Source organism: Stegostoma tigrinum, chromosome 10 (assembly GCF_030684315.1).
Source record: "Stegostoma tigrinum isolate sSteTig4 chromosome 10, sSteTig4.hap1, whole genome shotgun sequence".
NCBI classification, from domain to species: domain Eukaryota; kingdom Metazoa; phylum Chordata; class Chondrichthyes; order Orectolobiformes; family Stegostomatidae; genus Stegostoma; species Stegostoma tigrinum.
In genome coordinates this window covers 27,923,697-27,940,815 of record NC_081363.1, presented here as the reverse complement: position 1 = coordinate 27,940,815, position 17,119 = coordinate 27,923,697, and the positions used below count along the sequence as shown (strand labels likewise).

General features: G+C 37.6%; 1 protein-coding gene across 1 annotated transcript in view; it reads left to right on the top strand.

Annotated features, from left to right (window-relative positions):
* The window catches only part of cpsf2 (cleavage and polyadenylation specific factor 2), a 34,130-nt gene extending 25,600 nt beyond the window's left edge, over window positions 1-8,530 (top strand). The window contains exons 14-15 of the mRNA XM_048537506.2: window positions 4,382-4,516; window positions 6,008-8,530. Of these exons, the coding sequence (XP_048393463.1) occupies window positions 4,382-4,516; window positions 6,008-6,100 (228 nt within the window). The 3' untranslated portion in view covers window positions 6,101-8,530. The remainder of the gene's footprint in view (window positions 1-4,381; window positions 4,517-6,007) is intronic.
* Window positions 8,531-17,119: the final 8,589 nt, after the last annotated feature.

Here is a 17,119-nt window from a genome sequence, read left to right as displayed (position 1 = left end):
GTAATTTGAGTTGAGTGACTGGAGATAACAGATCAAAGCTTTAAAAAAATCACTGAAATTTGACAGTTGGTAATGTGACTGAAACCTGGGTTTAATTAAGATTACAAATTAATATTCTGCCTTTGCCCTCGCAAGAAACTATAACTTTGAAGAAGAAAATTGGTTCCTTTGTGGGGAAATATATGTGTTGGAAAAGCCAACATATTAATTTATTTCATTGTCCACTCTCTACAAGGTGAAAAGTAGTTCACAAATTAGATAGACTCAGGGGACATGGCACTTCCTGGTTGGTCTAGACTGCCTAGCCATTACCCATTCCTTTTCTGCCTGTTTCATCTTAATCTGCAATGTATCTGCTGGGGAGAGATGAGAGATGTCAAGGAGGATTATCTAGTTCTGTGTTCAGCAGTACAAGTTATGTTTATTCACAGTTCTTTTACCACAAGTGGGAGAGGCCAGAAACCACTCTGAATCTGGCTTTCATGTGAGACCCAGTTGCCCTCTTAATTATGGTGCAGATTGGACAAGAGGTCAGTGCCACTCTGTCTTCCCCAGCTGAATATAGTAATTTTATACATTTTGCCTTACAATACTTAGATGCAACATTGATGTCTTTGTTCCTTTCCCCCTAATCTATACATCCAATCCTGTAAAACACCAAATCAATGTTGGACACACTTATGCACAGCTGTAGGTTCCCCATGGTCTTATGATGTTTACCAGACATCATTACCATCAGGTCTTGGGATCTTACAACGTACCTCATTAATTTACATTCAAATGTTAATAGTTATACTCCTTTTCAGATATTTATTTGCTAGACTTGCTTATTTCTAAGAAGTGTTCGAATGCTGTATTTCGTTGTATTCCTTGCTGTCTTTATCAAATTCTCCTACTCATCGTAATATTCCCTACTGTCCTCATTGCAGGCGATACTAAAAGATGCTAACACTTACTAATTGCTGTAAAATTCATACTATCTGTTCTAACTTAAAATTAGTTATATATAAAAGTATATGGTCATACCTAATGTCAGAATTCTTAAGCCAATGAGTTAAGCAGTTTTTGTCCTACCTTGAAAGGTCAGGTAAACACTACCCCTCTATCTTGCACCTGTAACCATAACTCATTCTAATCACATGCTGTCTTCTAAAGGAAATTTACAGACCCTATTCTCAATATTTCTGTATGATTTGGAGGCGTTGGCATTGGACTATAGTGGACAAGGTCAGAAATCACGCAACGCCAGGTTTTTGTTCAACAGGCTTATTTGAAAACACAAACTTTTGGAGCCTCGAACCTCCTTCAGATATTTCTGAGAGAGGTGGCATCAGGCACAGAATTTATAAGTAAAAGATCAAAGGGTCACACAGCTGATGAGGATGTATTAAACAAACCTAAGATGCTGGTAAATATTTTGTCAGAGGGTTTTAATTGGTTAATATATATATGTAAATCCCTGAATTTCTTTCAAGTCACTGCCCTGGGAGAACTAAAGGTTTTTATCAATGTGAAGAAGAGGAGAAATTTTAGGTCAGATAATGCATGGTAGATGTGAGGCTTTGTTTAGAATCTGTTTGTGTTTTGGTTTGGAGTTAGACTGGTTTTATTTCTGCACTAAGATTTTATAAAACACCACATTGTCTATAAATTGTGTGCTTTTTGAACAAAATCAAATGCATCTATAAGTACAAATTCACCCCATAGACTTATGTGTGCCTGTGTGTGTATGTATGAGAAGGAGTGAGGGACAGGGGGAGAGAGAGAGAGAGAGAGAGAGAGTGAGTGTGTGTGTGTGTGTGTGTGTGGGTAGGGGGGAGAGAGAGAGTCAATGTGGGGGCACATCTATTCCATTACTGAGACCAAAACTCAATTCCTTTCACAGCTCAATGAATTTGTCTGAACTGCTAGGGGTTTTACAAGACATAGCCTCATTCTTCTTTTACCTTACCATTTGCCTCAGTTATTGTGGGATCATATTTTTAATTCTTGCTAAACAATAAACTTCAGGCTGTCTGTTCAGATATCTCTAACAGATATTTGCAGCTGTGGGTTGTACAGAACTCCTTTTCTATTAATTTGTAATATTTTTCTTTCAGCCCAGACCCTGTTACCTTGAATTTGTCTATTTCTCAAAGCTACTATTGTAGTAAACTATGATCTCACTTTAATTCTGAACTCAGCAAGCTAATTCTGTTCCTGCAGCTGAAAATCTTCTCCGCCATACTTATGCCATCTAAAAATCCACAGGCAGCCATTTTATGCCACCTCTGGCCATAGGCTAACCCAACAGTGACCGTTTTGTTAAATGTGCTATCCATGTAGTTCTCAGCTTTGCGGATGCATCGCAATGATTCCAATCATCACTACATAAACAAAATGTAGCTCTGGATTTTTTGCAGCTGTAGGCTCGGACATTTGATCATTTCGGCCAGAGAATCAGTGCCAGACTTCAGGGCAACATGCTTTGTATAACCATTTTCTTCTGTGTGCCAGAATGCAAAAAAAGTGCAGTGCAGAGGAATCTGGGTATTCTTGTGGATGAAACACAAAATATTTGCATGCAGATGTAGCAAGTCATTAAGACAAATGGATTTTTGGCCTTTATTGCTAGAGGGAATTGGACTTTAAAAACAAAGAAATCTTGTTACAACAGTAAAGCTGTTGTTGAGACCACACAGGAGTACTGTGTACAGTATTTTAATAAGGATATCCTGACATTGGAATCATTCGTGGGATGAAGGTTAAGCCTTTATTCATGCAAGTTTAGAACAAAAGGGGTGGCTTATTGAAACATACAATATTCTGAAAGGGCATGACAACCTAGATGTTGAGATGAAGTTTCCACTAGTGGAAGAATCTTGAACTAGGGGACAAGGAAACCTTTTCTTTATTTGTCAATATCTGAGATGGCGCTGTGAGGTGCAACATTGTAAACTTTTGACTGTACTTTGATACTTCTGTACTTGAGTATACATGACAATAAATGTAATTCTAATACAAATTCTAATTCTAAGGCGACATTCATTTAAAACTGAGATGCAAAGGAATTTATTCTCCCAGAGGTTAGTGAATGTTTGGAATTGTATAATTGAACAGCCATTTCTGCCTTTAGTGGGATGTGAGTAATAAACACCCCTTGACTGATATGTGCTGGGTAATGTTCAAACCACGTATGAGCCTCTGACCATTTCCAAAAATAAGACTCCACTTTACCTTCAACATTACCCATCAACAATGTCCTAAGGTTTCCAGGGACCAGAAGTTTAACCAGATCAACCTCAGTACAATGATGATAAAGTTCAAGCCATCCATGTGATGGAATGGTCATTACTTCTAGCTGGATATGACCACGGTAATGTCCCAAGAAGATCAACATCATCTAGGACTAAGCAGTTCCTTTGATTATCTGTCATTTAATTCATGAGCAACTCCAGTCATCGTCAAACCACTAAGATTAGAACATACTGTCTGCAACATTTATTGCAGCACTTCATCACGCATACCTCAACAATAATTCCCATTCCCATAAGTTTTACTGCCTAGAAAGTGTAAAGCATCAGTCTCATGAGAATACATGATATATGTGACTACCTCCTTTATGATCATCGGGTCAAAATCTTTGATTTCCCTTTCCGATGTTATAATAGAACCAGCATTTCAGTGAGAATTGGTTATGCCATTACCTCAGTGCAGCCAGGGATAGGCAGTAAACATGATGTTGCTGTAATCACCCAGCTTCCAAGATAAAATACAAATGCAAATCATTTCTTCCCATTCCCATTGACCTAAAGCTGAGGCGACTGTGAAATAGTGATAGAATCATTTGGAAATAATTAGCAGGACGAAACTCTGGGAAGTAAACCTAAGGCTAGCATTACAGGTTAATAACTTTTATCAGAATTCTTGATGGCTAGTATTTGGAATATGTTACTCAAGAATCATCTAAGACAAGTCATGAGAAGTTACAGATTGATTTCTCATATTCAGTAACAAAACAAGTTGCAGGCATAGCATCATATCCGCTGGTTTCTTTTCTATTATTTCATCTTAAATTTACAAAATTCTGCTGCAGTGAAACTGTTAAAACAAAAATTTGCAGTGGTCAGTGATAAAACTATCAATCAGCAAGAATGCTGCTTTGCTGCTTTCTCTCTATGGGCCCACTACGTGTGCTCCTTATAATTTGCTTTGAATCAAATACTCATTTTCTGGCATCAGTCATTGAGATGTGTGCTTTCTAAATTATATCTGCCCTTTCCTGTAAGTCAGCATATTTGGTGTACTAATTGTATGAAGTTCTAATTTATTGAATAAGATAACCATGAAAATGCAAAATTGCAGAATGATTTTAATTGAATTTTTAATCCAACTTTTTTAGGTTCCGGGTCATCAAGCAGTCTTCATTAATGAGCCAAGGTTATCTGATTTTAAACAAGTTCTCTTGCGAGAAGGTATTCAAGCAGAATTTGTTGGAGGTGTTCTGGTTTGCAACAATTTAGTTGCTGTTCGAAGGGTAAGTATTTTTGTTTAGAAGTGGTTGTGTTAATAGTATGAAAAGACTTCCAACAGATAACAGTCATCTTAACAGAAGCAAGAGTTATCATTCCCATATGGAGAAAATGATTTTCTTTTGGCTTGTCATAATCTGACAAGTCATCAAAACAAATTGGTTTTATCTTTGTAAAACCCTTTTTGGACAAAATTAGTTGGAAGGAAAATACAAATTAAGCATTTTGTTCTTTTCATTATCTGTTTGTTTTGACTTGTGTTGGAGTACGTATAAATGCATTGTCACAGTCACTTGTATAGGGAGTTTGTGTCTAATAAGCTTTCACCCTGCTGTTTGTTCTGCATCTAGGTAAAAACATACAGAAAGTATGCTGCTCTTTAGTGATAGACAACATTTCCAAATGCACTTCTACCTTTTTCTATGCAATTCTGTTTTACAGCATCAGTTACAAATACAAAACCTTTTTAAAATGTTTTGTGCGCTGCTGCGTTGCCTTCCAGTCTCAGACCGTTGCTCATGATAAAAACCTTGCCTATATGAAACACTGTAAAATAAAAATAAAACAGATTTATAATGCTCCAATGGCGGTGCTGGCGTAGTGATCATATAATTGGATTAATGATGCAGAGCCGCAGGCTATTGTTCTGGGGACGTGTTCAAATCTTAGGATGTGGGTTCAGCATCTGAAGTCTTCTCTGCCATTCAAAATGATCATGAGTGATCTCATCTCAGCCTTAACTCTGCTTTGCTGCCCACATCTGATAATTCAGCACATTACTAATTAAAAATCTGTCTATATCTTCCTTAGATTTACTCACTATCAGAGTGCACTGCATGGTGGGGTAGTGAATTGCACAGATTGATGCCATTATGAGAATTTAAGTCTCTGATTTATATCTGCTACCCCTTACCTAAAACTATGACCTCTCATTATTGATTGCTCCACAAGAGGAAACATCTGCTTTACATCTACTTTGTCAGTTCTGTTTAGCATCTTGGATACGTTTTTTTTCTCCACTCATTCTTCTAGAGAGTATAGGCCTATATTGCTCAATCTCTTCATAAGACAAAGCCTTCACTTCTGCAGCCAATCCAGTGAATCTCCTCTGAACTGCCCTCAATACAACTACACCTATCCTCACTAAGGGGACCAAAACTGTATGCAGTATTCCCGGTGTGGTCTCACTACTACTTCACAGTTGCAGCAACACATCCCTTCTTTTATACTTGCTGAGCAATAAATGCCAAAATTCCATTTGCCTTCCTTATTACCTGCTGTTCTTGCTTACTAGTTTTCTGTGATTCCTGCATGAGTCAAGGAATATGGAGGACAGATAGGAGCTAGACAGGGGTTCACATTTGTTGAATGCTGGAGTAAACTTGAAATGCCAAATTGCTTAATTTTGCTCTTACTACCTATTTTCCTACAATTGCTTCTGAAGACGGATGGATCTACCTTTAAATTCTTGTTACTCTTTATATTTTCTTTTGCAGACTGAGACAGGACGTATTGGACTAGAGGGATGTTTATGTGAAGATTATTATAAAATACGGGACCTTTTGTATGAACAATATGCAATTGTGTAATTGCACGTGGAATAATCTTGAAAGTCTATGGATTTTACTCTCTAGGAGTTTCCTCAATTCATCATTATGCCGGAAAATACTTGTGAAATATAAAACAAAAATCTGGACAATTTTTTCTGATACAGTAGCACTTGCTCATAATTTGTATCTGTTTTCTTTCAACTCCATGAAAGAAATTTGTGTGGAACCATTTTGTTAAACTTGAATATTTTCTGTCTTCACCAGTTCTGTCTCTGCATTTTTTTGGTGATAACTTGGAGTATATTTTACTGGTTCAAAAAACTATACAAATGATGACAAGATTTATTTTGCCTGGTTTTCTGATTATGCTGCCAGAGTTACAAATTCAAGTATCCCAACCTTCAACTTGTTAGTCTGTGAAAAACTGGCTTAATGTATTGTAGAGTGAAGTAAGATATTGACAGATCTGAAGGGTAGTTTTTCAACTGATACAGCTTGAAATAATTTTAATGACTTTTGTGTTTTTGACAGTACAAGGTTGTATTTTGTTGTGAGTTACTATCCACTTCCTTAATACTGTATTATAAAGCTGTTGAGATTAGTTATTAGGTATTAGTAAAGTTATAATTGTTGAACTCATAAATATACAGTTTCCTTTTGAAGAGTGTTGGTAAATAGTTGCAACGCATTTGTAAAGGGTAATTTAATTTTGAGCTTGTGTTATAGATTAAGGTTTTGAATTAATTTTGAAACCCAAGAAATAAATAACAAAATTGTTAATAAAACTTCTTTAAATTTCCTTTTAAAGGAAATTCATCCCAAGTTTTGCTGGAACTGAGCTTCCTTATGGGAAGCTGTAGTCTATGACGGTGAGTATTGGGATATTTATTTGACAGTTAAGGGTATACTATCTTACCCTTGATATCTAGTCATATAAGTTTTCAGTGGATGTCTCTTTACAAGAAACAATTTTCTGCTGGAACTGAGGGATGGTGAGATCAATTGTGGTATCCCTACCACCCATCACAGCTGTGATTATTTGAGGTATGAGGTAAGTATAATTTTTAATTATATTCTCATATTATTGAAATTCTAGTAAAATAAAGGTAGGGAGCAAGAAAACCATTCTAAGAGCTGGTATATTAGTTTTTTTTAGTAAAAGAAAATCTATAATGGAAAAAAGTCAAAGGCAAACACTACTTTGAGAGCTGCTCACTAGCAATCTAATGTATTGCCATCCATCATCCATTTTCCTCCATCAGATATAAAATCTGGAAGATTACAAATCTAATAAGAGAAAGAATGAAAAACTACTCTTTTGAAAATATGCCATGCCTGATCTCCTGGATGCGCCAAGGAAGCTCTATTTCCTTTTCTACAGCATTGTGTTAGCCCCTGATCGTATGTCAAACTTGGGAAAATACAAATTCACTGGTTACAAACAAAATTCACATTTTATTAAATTAAAGGTAACCCTTATCTTGAATGTCAGGGCAGGTTTGAGGGATCAAGTAGCCTACTCCCCCTAAGTTGTACAGTTGTAAGTACTATTCACTCTGGTACAGCACTGGAGAAGCACTGCTCTGACAACTCATTTCATTTCAGGTACATATAAGTCAGTAGTATATTTATTGGAGCACAATATTTGAATTTAAAAATGTATTACATTTGTATTTGAATGTAGATTTCCTGATGCGGCACAAAAATGCAGACTTCAGAATAATGCCTCAATTAGAAACGTAAACAGTCAAAAAATTCTGACCAACACTTTTAATAATGGAAATTCCTAGGCATTAACTAAATGTTTTATTCTAGCCTTATAAAATTTGTATTTTCCCAGATGCTATCTTAGTTTAAAAAATGCTATCCATATGATGTGTAAGATTTTATAACTTTAGAAATAAGAAATAAAAATGTCAATAAAATATTGTTTCATTTTCAGATCCTCAATGATTTATACTGATGTAATTTGGTAACAGACAAATAGCATGTTGTGATGGGTTATCTCAGTTTAAGATTCCTGTAAAGTGGTTATGTTAGGAATGTCCATTTGTATTCTGTTTACAAATATTGAAGACCCACTGTATAATTTCTGGCATACTTTATTTTGAAACTGAAGTCAGTCTTGAAAACAAGGCATAAAATAAGTTATAAATAGTTAAATTGCAGTTTCACTAGCAATTAATTGATTAATGCCTATATAACAATGCACTCAACCAAGCTCAGTGAAATGAATCACGTTCAGATCATTTTCTGATTCCATTTTTAGTAGTGAGCTATAAAACAGGGCCCATTGCTATTTAAATGCTTCCTCTGTCATTGTGAAATAACATCCCTTCCTTCATAATAAATTCTACCTGTTTGTATCGTTAATCCTTTTGGTCATATTATGGAACCAAACTTAGATGTTTCAAGAAGGGGCTAAACTCTGAAAGCCTGTGATTTCAAATAAACCTGTTTGACCATAACCTGGTGTCATGTGACTTCTGACATTTGTCCATTACTGGATGAGGTAGGTTTACAGAGCTGCGATCTGACTCTTTGCTTGCAGGATTGCTTTGTTCTGCCTGTGGAATGCTGATTACATATAACCCCATGTAATAGTTCCAACAGATTGGAACCTCATTTTTTAGGTATGCCTTGTGCTGACTTCCCTGCAGTCTTTCTTGGTAGACAAAGGTTGTAAGGGATATGGGGCAAAGATGATTCAGTAGCAATTGGTTGATTTCAGCCTTAACAACAGTCACCTCCACAGAATTATAAGACTTTGTTCAAATGCCATATCTTCAGTGTGACAGGAAACAATAGAATGAATATAAATTAAGATTGCTGTATTCAGATGTCTGAGGCAAATGTTACATTAGTTTCTGTTTGGAATTTTATGTGGCATTGAAAAATTTGTAACAGTACAAGATACTTCAAAAAGTATTGCCCTAGTGAAACAAAATACTTATAGAAATTTCAATAATTAGAGCAAATTAGCAATCAGTACAATGAAAACATCTACATTTATTACAGCATACATAAAATCTTATCAAAAATAAAGACCTACTTCAGTGAAATATGTTGGTGATAATTTTCTGATCCATCTGGTGTCTATCCTATCTTAGATACTTCCACAGGCATGAATTCTTAAATTCTGGGATGAGATTATACATCAGTTAAGGTTTATAAAGTAAAGTTGAACTTGGGATTTGATATTGAGTGGGCAGGTCAGAGCAGGAGTGGATCCATTTGCCCCCCTCTTGATCAAGGAACAAGAGTTGGCAGCTTGGCACTTTGAGCCTGCCCTGCCATCCAGTAAGATCATAGTTGCTTTGATTTTAATCTCAACTCTCTGAAATTGGTGTCACGGGTAGACAGGGTGGTGAAGAAAGTATTAGGCACTTTTGCCTTCATTGGTCAGAGCATTAAGTAAAGGAGTTGGGATGCCATTTTGCAGCTGCATAGGACATTGTTGGAACTACTTCTGCAATACTGTGAACAGTTCTGGTCATTCTTCTATAGGAATGATATTATTAAATTGGAAAGGGTGCAGAAAAGATTTACAAGAATATTACCATGACTTGTGGGTTTGAGCCGTGAGGAGAGGCTGGATAGGATGGGAGTTTTTTTCCCCCGGACCATATGAGGTTGAGGGGTGACTCATCATGGCATAAATAGGGTGAATAGCAAAGGTTTTTTTTCCCCATTGGGTATGGGAATTCAAAAATGGAGGGCATAAGTTTAAGATGAGACAGGAAAGATTTAAAAGGGTCCTGAGGGGCAACTTCTTTTAAAAGTGTAGTTGATATATGAAATGAACTGCCAGAGGAAGTGGTGGATGAAGGTAGAGTTTACATAAATGTAAAAGACATTTGGACAGGATAGGAAAGGTTTAGAGGGATGAGGTTGTTGACCTCTTGAATTTATAATGTCTCGTCCATTAGGGTGAGTATTCCATGCGAAGTAGAATAGCATCCCTTCATCGGCAGCTCCACTGATGATGTCATCTCACAGGGTGATGAAATGTCGGAACAAAAACAAGCCAGCTTGCCAACAAGTCAATAATCTTATCCATAACCCGAGCTACAGATCTTTGCCAATACTTTAAGGTTTAGAGGGAAGTTGGCCAAACACAGGCAAATGGGATTAATTTAGTTTGCGAAACCTAGTTGGCATGGACGAATTGGACCGAAGAGTCTGTTTCCTTGCTGTATGACTCTAATCCTTTGTATCCCCAATGATCTCTCATCGCATTGGTAACCAAGAATCTATCAATCTGTGTCTCAAAAATAGTCAAAATATGAAAATATTCTGCATTCACTGCCTTTTGCAGAAAAGTCCAAAGATTCTGAAGTCTGAGAGAAAAAGTGTTTCCTCATCTCTAATGGGCTCTCCTTGATTTTATACTATAACCCCTAATTCTAGATTTTCTCATAAGTGTAAACATCCTTCCACATCCACTCAATTAAGTCCTTTAGGATCTTGTATGTTTCAATTAAGTCACCTCTGTCTCTTCTAAATTCCGGAGGATACAAGCCTAGTCTGTATAGCTTTTCCTGATAAGGCAAACGGCTTATTCCAGGTGCTAGGTTAGTAAACATTCTTTGAACTGCTTTTGGTGTGTTAACATCCTTCTGTAAGTACAATGGCCTATGACTTATGGGCGTACTAATGAACGCAATCCCATATGCAGAGGTAATTTTAAAGATTGACATACAAACCTTTCCTTGTATTCATGAATGGCTATTTAATTATGTCCTGCTTTGTGTTCAGCTTGTGTATAAATTGACTTGCAAATGGACTCGAATGGTACCAGTTGGTGGCCCCGGGAGTGCCTGAACTGTCCATGGTCTTCCAGATGCAGTCTCACTAATGCCCTGTATAATTGAAGCATAACCTTGCATTCTCTTGCATTCAATTTCCCTTATTCTATTTGCTTTCCAGATTATTTGCTGTCCATGCACACCAACATTTGTGATTTATGCATGAGGATTAGAGTTTAGTGTCATATAGCAAGGAAACAGACTTTTCAGTCCATAACAACTAGGCTTTTCAAACTAAACTAATCCCATTTGCCTGTGTTTGGCCAAATTCCCTCTAAACCTTAAAGTATTGGCAAAGATCTGTAGCTTGGGTTGTGGATGAAAACCCAAATGTTTTTGCATTTCAGAGCTTTGCAACCTCTCACCATTTCAATATGTTTTTAAATTTTTTTCTGCCAAAATGAACAATTTCACACTTTCCCACATTGTACTTCAATTTCCAGATCTTTGCCATTCACTTAACCTGCGTATGTCATCTTGACAACACACTTTCCTATCTATTTTTGTGTCATTCCCAAATTTAACAACCATACCTTCATCCAAATTATTTACATAAATTGTAAAAGGTTGAGGCCCCAACACCATCCCCCGTGGTCAATGACTTGTGACATCTTGCCAGCCTGAAAAATCCACTTATTCCAACAACCTGCTTCCAGTTAACAAGCCAAATTTTATTCATGCCAATATGTTACCCCATATCATGAGCTTTTTGGCAATAACCTTTCATGAACTGTAGGAAAAGAAATAGCCATGGATGTCTAAGGAAATAAAGGAAAGTATCATATTTTTTTAAAAAAACATACAAAAAAGCAAGATTGTTGGGAAACTAGTAGACTGGGAAAACTTTAAAGGCCAACAGAAAGCCACAAAACAAGTTATAATGAAAAGTAAGATAGATTATGAGAGTAAGCTAGCTCAAAATATAAAAACAGACAGCAAAACTTTCTATAAATATGTCAACGGTAAAAGTGTGGCGAAGGTAAACATTTGTCCTTTAGACCATGAGAAGGCCACTTTAATAACTGGGAATGAGGAAATAGCCGAGGCATTGAACAGTTATTTTGTGGTGGCCTTCACAGTGGAAGAGACAAATAACATGCCGAAACTGATAGCAAGAAGGTTGTAGAAAGTGAGGACCTAGAAACTATCATTATCATGAAGGAGGCAGTGCTGGGCAAGCTAATGGGGCTAAAGATAGACAAGTCTCCCAGACCTGATGAAATGCATCCGAGGGTACTAAAAGAGGCGATGGGAGAAATAGCAAATAGTAATTATGTACCAAAATTCACTGGAGTCTGGGGTGATTCCTGCAGATTGGAAAACAGCCAATGTGATGCCACTGTTTAAAAAAGGAAGTAGACAAAAAGCAAGTAACTGTGGGCCAGTTAGCTTAACTTCAGTAGTGAGGAAAATGCTTGAATCTATCAGTAAGGAAGAAATAGCAAGACATCTGGGTATAAATTCTCCCATTGAGAACACCCAGGATGGGTTCACGAAGGATAAGTTATGTTCAACTAATTTGGTGGAATTCTTTGAGGACGTTACTTGCATGGTGGTCAATGGGGAACCTGTGGATGTGGTGTGTCTAGATTTCCAGAAGGCATTTGACAAGGTGCCACACCAAAGACTACTACATAAGATAAAATTGCACGGTATTACAGGTAATGTATTGGCATGGATAAAAGATTGGTTGACTAGTAGAAGGCAAAGAATAGAGGTAAATGTGTGTTTTTCTGGTCGGCAGTCAATAGCTAGTGTGTGCCTCAGGAATCAATGTTGGGACCACAATTGTTTACAATTTACATAGATGATTTGTAGTTGGGGACTAAGTGTGGTGTGTCAAAATTTGCAGATGACACTAAGATGAGTGGTAGAGCAAAGTGTGCAGCAATCTACAGAGGGATATAGATAGTCTAAGTGAGTGGGCAAAGGTCTGGCAGATGGAGTACAATGTTGATAATTGTGAGGTCATCCATTTTTATAGGAATAACAGCAAAATAGACAATGTTTTAAATGGTAAAAAATTGCAGCACATTGCTGCACAGAGGGACTTGGGTGCCCTTGTGCATGAATCGCTGAAAGTAGGATTGCAGGTGCAGTAGGTAATTAAAAAGGCAAACGGAATTTCTGGAGGGATGGAATTTTAAAACAGGGAGACTATGCTGCAGTTGTATAGGGCCCTGGTGATGTCACACCTGGAGTACTGTGTGCAGTTTTGGTCTCCTTACTTTAGAAGGGATATACTAGCACTGGAAGGGGTGCAGAAGAGATTTGCTCGGTTGATTCCAGAGTTGAGAGGGTTGGATTATGAGGAGATTTTGAGTAGACTGGGATTAAAGTAACTGGAATTCAGAAGAATGAGGGGAGATCTTATAGAAACATATAAGATTACGAAGGGAATAGAAAAGGTTGAGGCAGGGAGGTTGTTTCCGCTAGCAGGTGAAACTAGGACTAGGGGCATAGCCTCAAAATACAGAGAAGCAGATGTAGGACGAAGGTCAGGAGGAACTTCTTCACCCAAAGGGTTGTGATTCTGTGGAATTCCTGCCCAGTGAAGCGGTTGAAGCTACCTCGCTGAATGTTTTTAAGGCAAGGCTAGATAAATTTTTGAACAGTAAAGGAATTAAGGGTTATGGTGAGTGGGTGGGTAAGTGGAGCTGAGTCTCAAAAAGATCAGCCATGATCTTATTAAATGCAGGGCAGGCTCGAGGGGCCAGATGGCCTACTCCTGCTCCTAGTTCTTATGTTTTTATGTTCATGTACACCTTTAATGCCTTCTGGAAATCTAAATACAATACAAATGTTGGCTCCTTTTTTCCACAGCACAAATTACTTCTTCAAAGAATTCCAATAGATCAGTTAAACATGATTTTCCTTTGACAAAAACATGTTGGCTCTGCTTGATTGCCTTGAACTTATCTAAATGCTATAACATCTTTGAGACTAACATTTAACATTTTTGCCTACAAAAAGACAATAAGCTAACTGGCCTGTAGTTTCCTGCCTTCTGCATCCATCCCCTTTTGAATAAAGGAATTATATTAGCTATTTTCTAATTTAAAGGAACCTTGACTGAATCTAGTGTGTTTTGGAAAATTATAACCAGCGCAACAACTATTTAACTGACTACTTTTAGGGCCACAGGATGAAATCAGTCAGGCACTGGGGACTTGTCAATTTGCAGTTCTAACAATTTTCTCAATACTACTTCCCTGGTAATTGTAATACTCTTTAGTTCCTCCCTCCCTTTCATTCCTGATTTGCCATTTCCAGGATCCCACTTATATCCTATCTAGAGAAGACTGATGCAAAATATCTATTCAATTTGTCTGCCATCCATATCCTTCATTACAAAATCCCTAGACTCATTTTCTGTAGGAGCAACACTTACTTTGTTAGCTATTTTTAAACATGTGAAGAATGTTTTAGTATCTATTGTTATATTTTTGTCAGACTTTCATTTGTACTCTATCTTTTCTTTCCCTATCAATCTTATAGCAATTATTTCCTGTTTTCTAATATCCTGTTCAATATTCCAACCTACCATTGATCTTTGCAGAATTATATATCTTTCCTTTGAGTTTGGTATTGTCCTTGACTTTTTTTTTAGTTAACCACAGATGGCAGGTCTATCCTTAGAATTTTTCTTATTTGTCAGAATGCATCTTCTGCATTCTCTGGAATATTCTTTGTCACTGTCTCTCTGTCTATGCCTCAACCGAAGTAGTCAGTTCACTTGTTCGCTAGTTTTTTTTTATTTATTCATTGGTGGGATATGGGTGTCACTGGCTGAGGCAGCATTTATTGCCTGTCCCCAGTTGCTCTTGAAAAGGTGGTGGTGAGCTGCCTTCTTGAACCACTGCAGTCCGCATGCTGTGGCTTGACCCACAATGCCATTGGGAAGGGAATTCCAGGATTTTGACCCAGCAACAGTGAAGGAATGGCAATATATTTCGGAGTCAAGATGGTGAATGTCTTAGAAAGTCCTGTACACTTTCCTACCTTCCTATTCTTCCTAAATGTCACATACACTTCAATATTCAGGTCCCACCCTGCAACTACATCTCAGTTATAACTACTTGATCATAGTCTATCTCACTTAGTACCACTAGTTCATCTATTTTGTTTTATGTGAATTCAAATTCAAACAAAGTGCCTTTAGTGTTGTCCTTTTATTGTATTTGTAATCTTTAGTTGTATCTGTTTATCTGCATTCTCTGTCCTTTCCTGTTATCTGTTCATCATTTCCCACATTCCTTCCTTCCTCTGTTGCTTTTTTTTCCACTCTTCGGTTCACCACATCCACCCAAATTTGGGCTCTTGCCACCACCATTTAGATTAAAACGCACTCCACTTTGTTCATTGTGCAGTTTGTACGGACACCAGTTCCAACTCTTTGACTATCCTGAATGTTACATCTCTCTGGGGTCATGTGCTAGCAATCAAGACCCAATCACTCCTGAGTCATCACAAATGTAAAGCTTTTGAAATAAGTACACAAAACGTCCCAGTTTATCTGATTTGCAAACCTAGGTTGATAGAGAACACAAGCCAGGTTTCCGTATTTAAGAAATATTACTATTTATTACAAGTAATTCGACTTAGCTACAGGTAAATAGTCAAAAATCATTGGCATGAAACACTACAAGTTAAAACTCTCATTCCCTTCTAAACTCCCCCTTACACACACACACACACACACACACACACACACACACACACACGCATGCACACGCACATATGTGCACACATGTACGCAGTCAGGAAAGATAAGTTTGGACAGAGGAAAACTTCAGAACCAGTTTAGTGGCGTATATCTCAACCACCATCAAAGCGCTAGGGAAAAGTTGGTCTGCATTTAAGACAGACCCCTGTCCTTCAGTCGCCCTAACCGTCATGGCAATAATTGTTCCTTTTTGAACAGTACAGACTTTCATTGGTCACTGATCAGCCCATCTGTATCCTCCTGTAATTTAAGGCTATCCTCCTCACTATTTACCATCCCACCAATTTTCATATCATCTGCAAACTGTCCTGCATTCAAGTTTAAATCAGTTATGTAAACCATAAATGGTAAGGGCCCAACACAATTCCTGTGGAGCCCCAAATGGACACTAGCTTCCAGTTGGAAAAAGTACTCCCCAACCATCACATTTTGCTGCCTGCACTCCAATGTTCTAAATTTACTTTGATCCTATGGGCTGTTATATTTGCTATCAATTTCCCATGGGGTACCTTGTTAAAAGCATTGCTGAAGTCTAAGTAGAATGTATTGCCCTCATCGACATAACTGGCCACCTCTTTGAAAAAGTCAATCAGGTTGGTCAGGCATGTCCTTTACAAAATCAGGCAGACTGTTCTTGATTAATCCCTACCTCTCCAAATCCAAATAAATTCTTAGTGTCACCTGGCAATTTAAGAAAAAAGTGACAGAAAATTAAGAATTACAGCCTTACATGAGTAATAGGAAAAATGTGCAATTCATTGTAACGAATGGGATGAATTGATACTTGGAGGTTAATGAACTGATTGAGCGAAAGATGTGCATGTTAGGTGGATTGGCCATGGGACATGCAGGGTTACAGGGATAGGTTAGCGGAATAGGTCTGGGTAGGATGCTCTTCAGAGGATCGGTGTGATTCAATGGGCCGAATGGCTTGCTTCCACACTGTAGGGATTCTATGATCCTAACCTGTCAGCCAGTTTCCAAATTCTTTCATGTGCCGTGAACCAGAGAAACCTTGGACCTGTAACTGGCCTCCACAACCTAAGCCCAGTAAACTAGATTAGATCAACTAGGCTTGTACTCACTGTAATTTAGAAGAATCGGGGGGATCTCTTAGAAACATATAAAATCTTGATTTACTGGACAGGCTTGATGTGGAAAGAATGTTCCCAATATTGGGAAAGTCCAGAACTAGGAGTCATAGTCTAAGAATAAGGGTTAAACCATTCAGGACTGAGATAAGGAAGAATTTCTTCACTCAGAGAGTTGTGAACCTGTGGAATTCTCTCCCACAGAAAGCTATTGGGGCCAGCTCCTTAGGTATATTCAAAAGGGACCTAGACATGGCTTTGTGACTGAAGGGATCAATGGGTGTAGACAGAAAGTGGGAGTGGGACACTGAAATTGCATGATCAGCATGATCCTATTGACAGATCGAAGGTCTACTCCTGGACTTATTTTTCTATGTTTGTGTACTAAAACTTTTAGTAACTACCTGGAATATTGGATTTTAAAAATAAATAA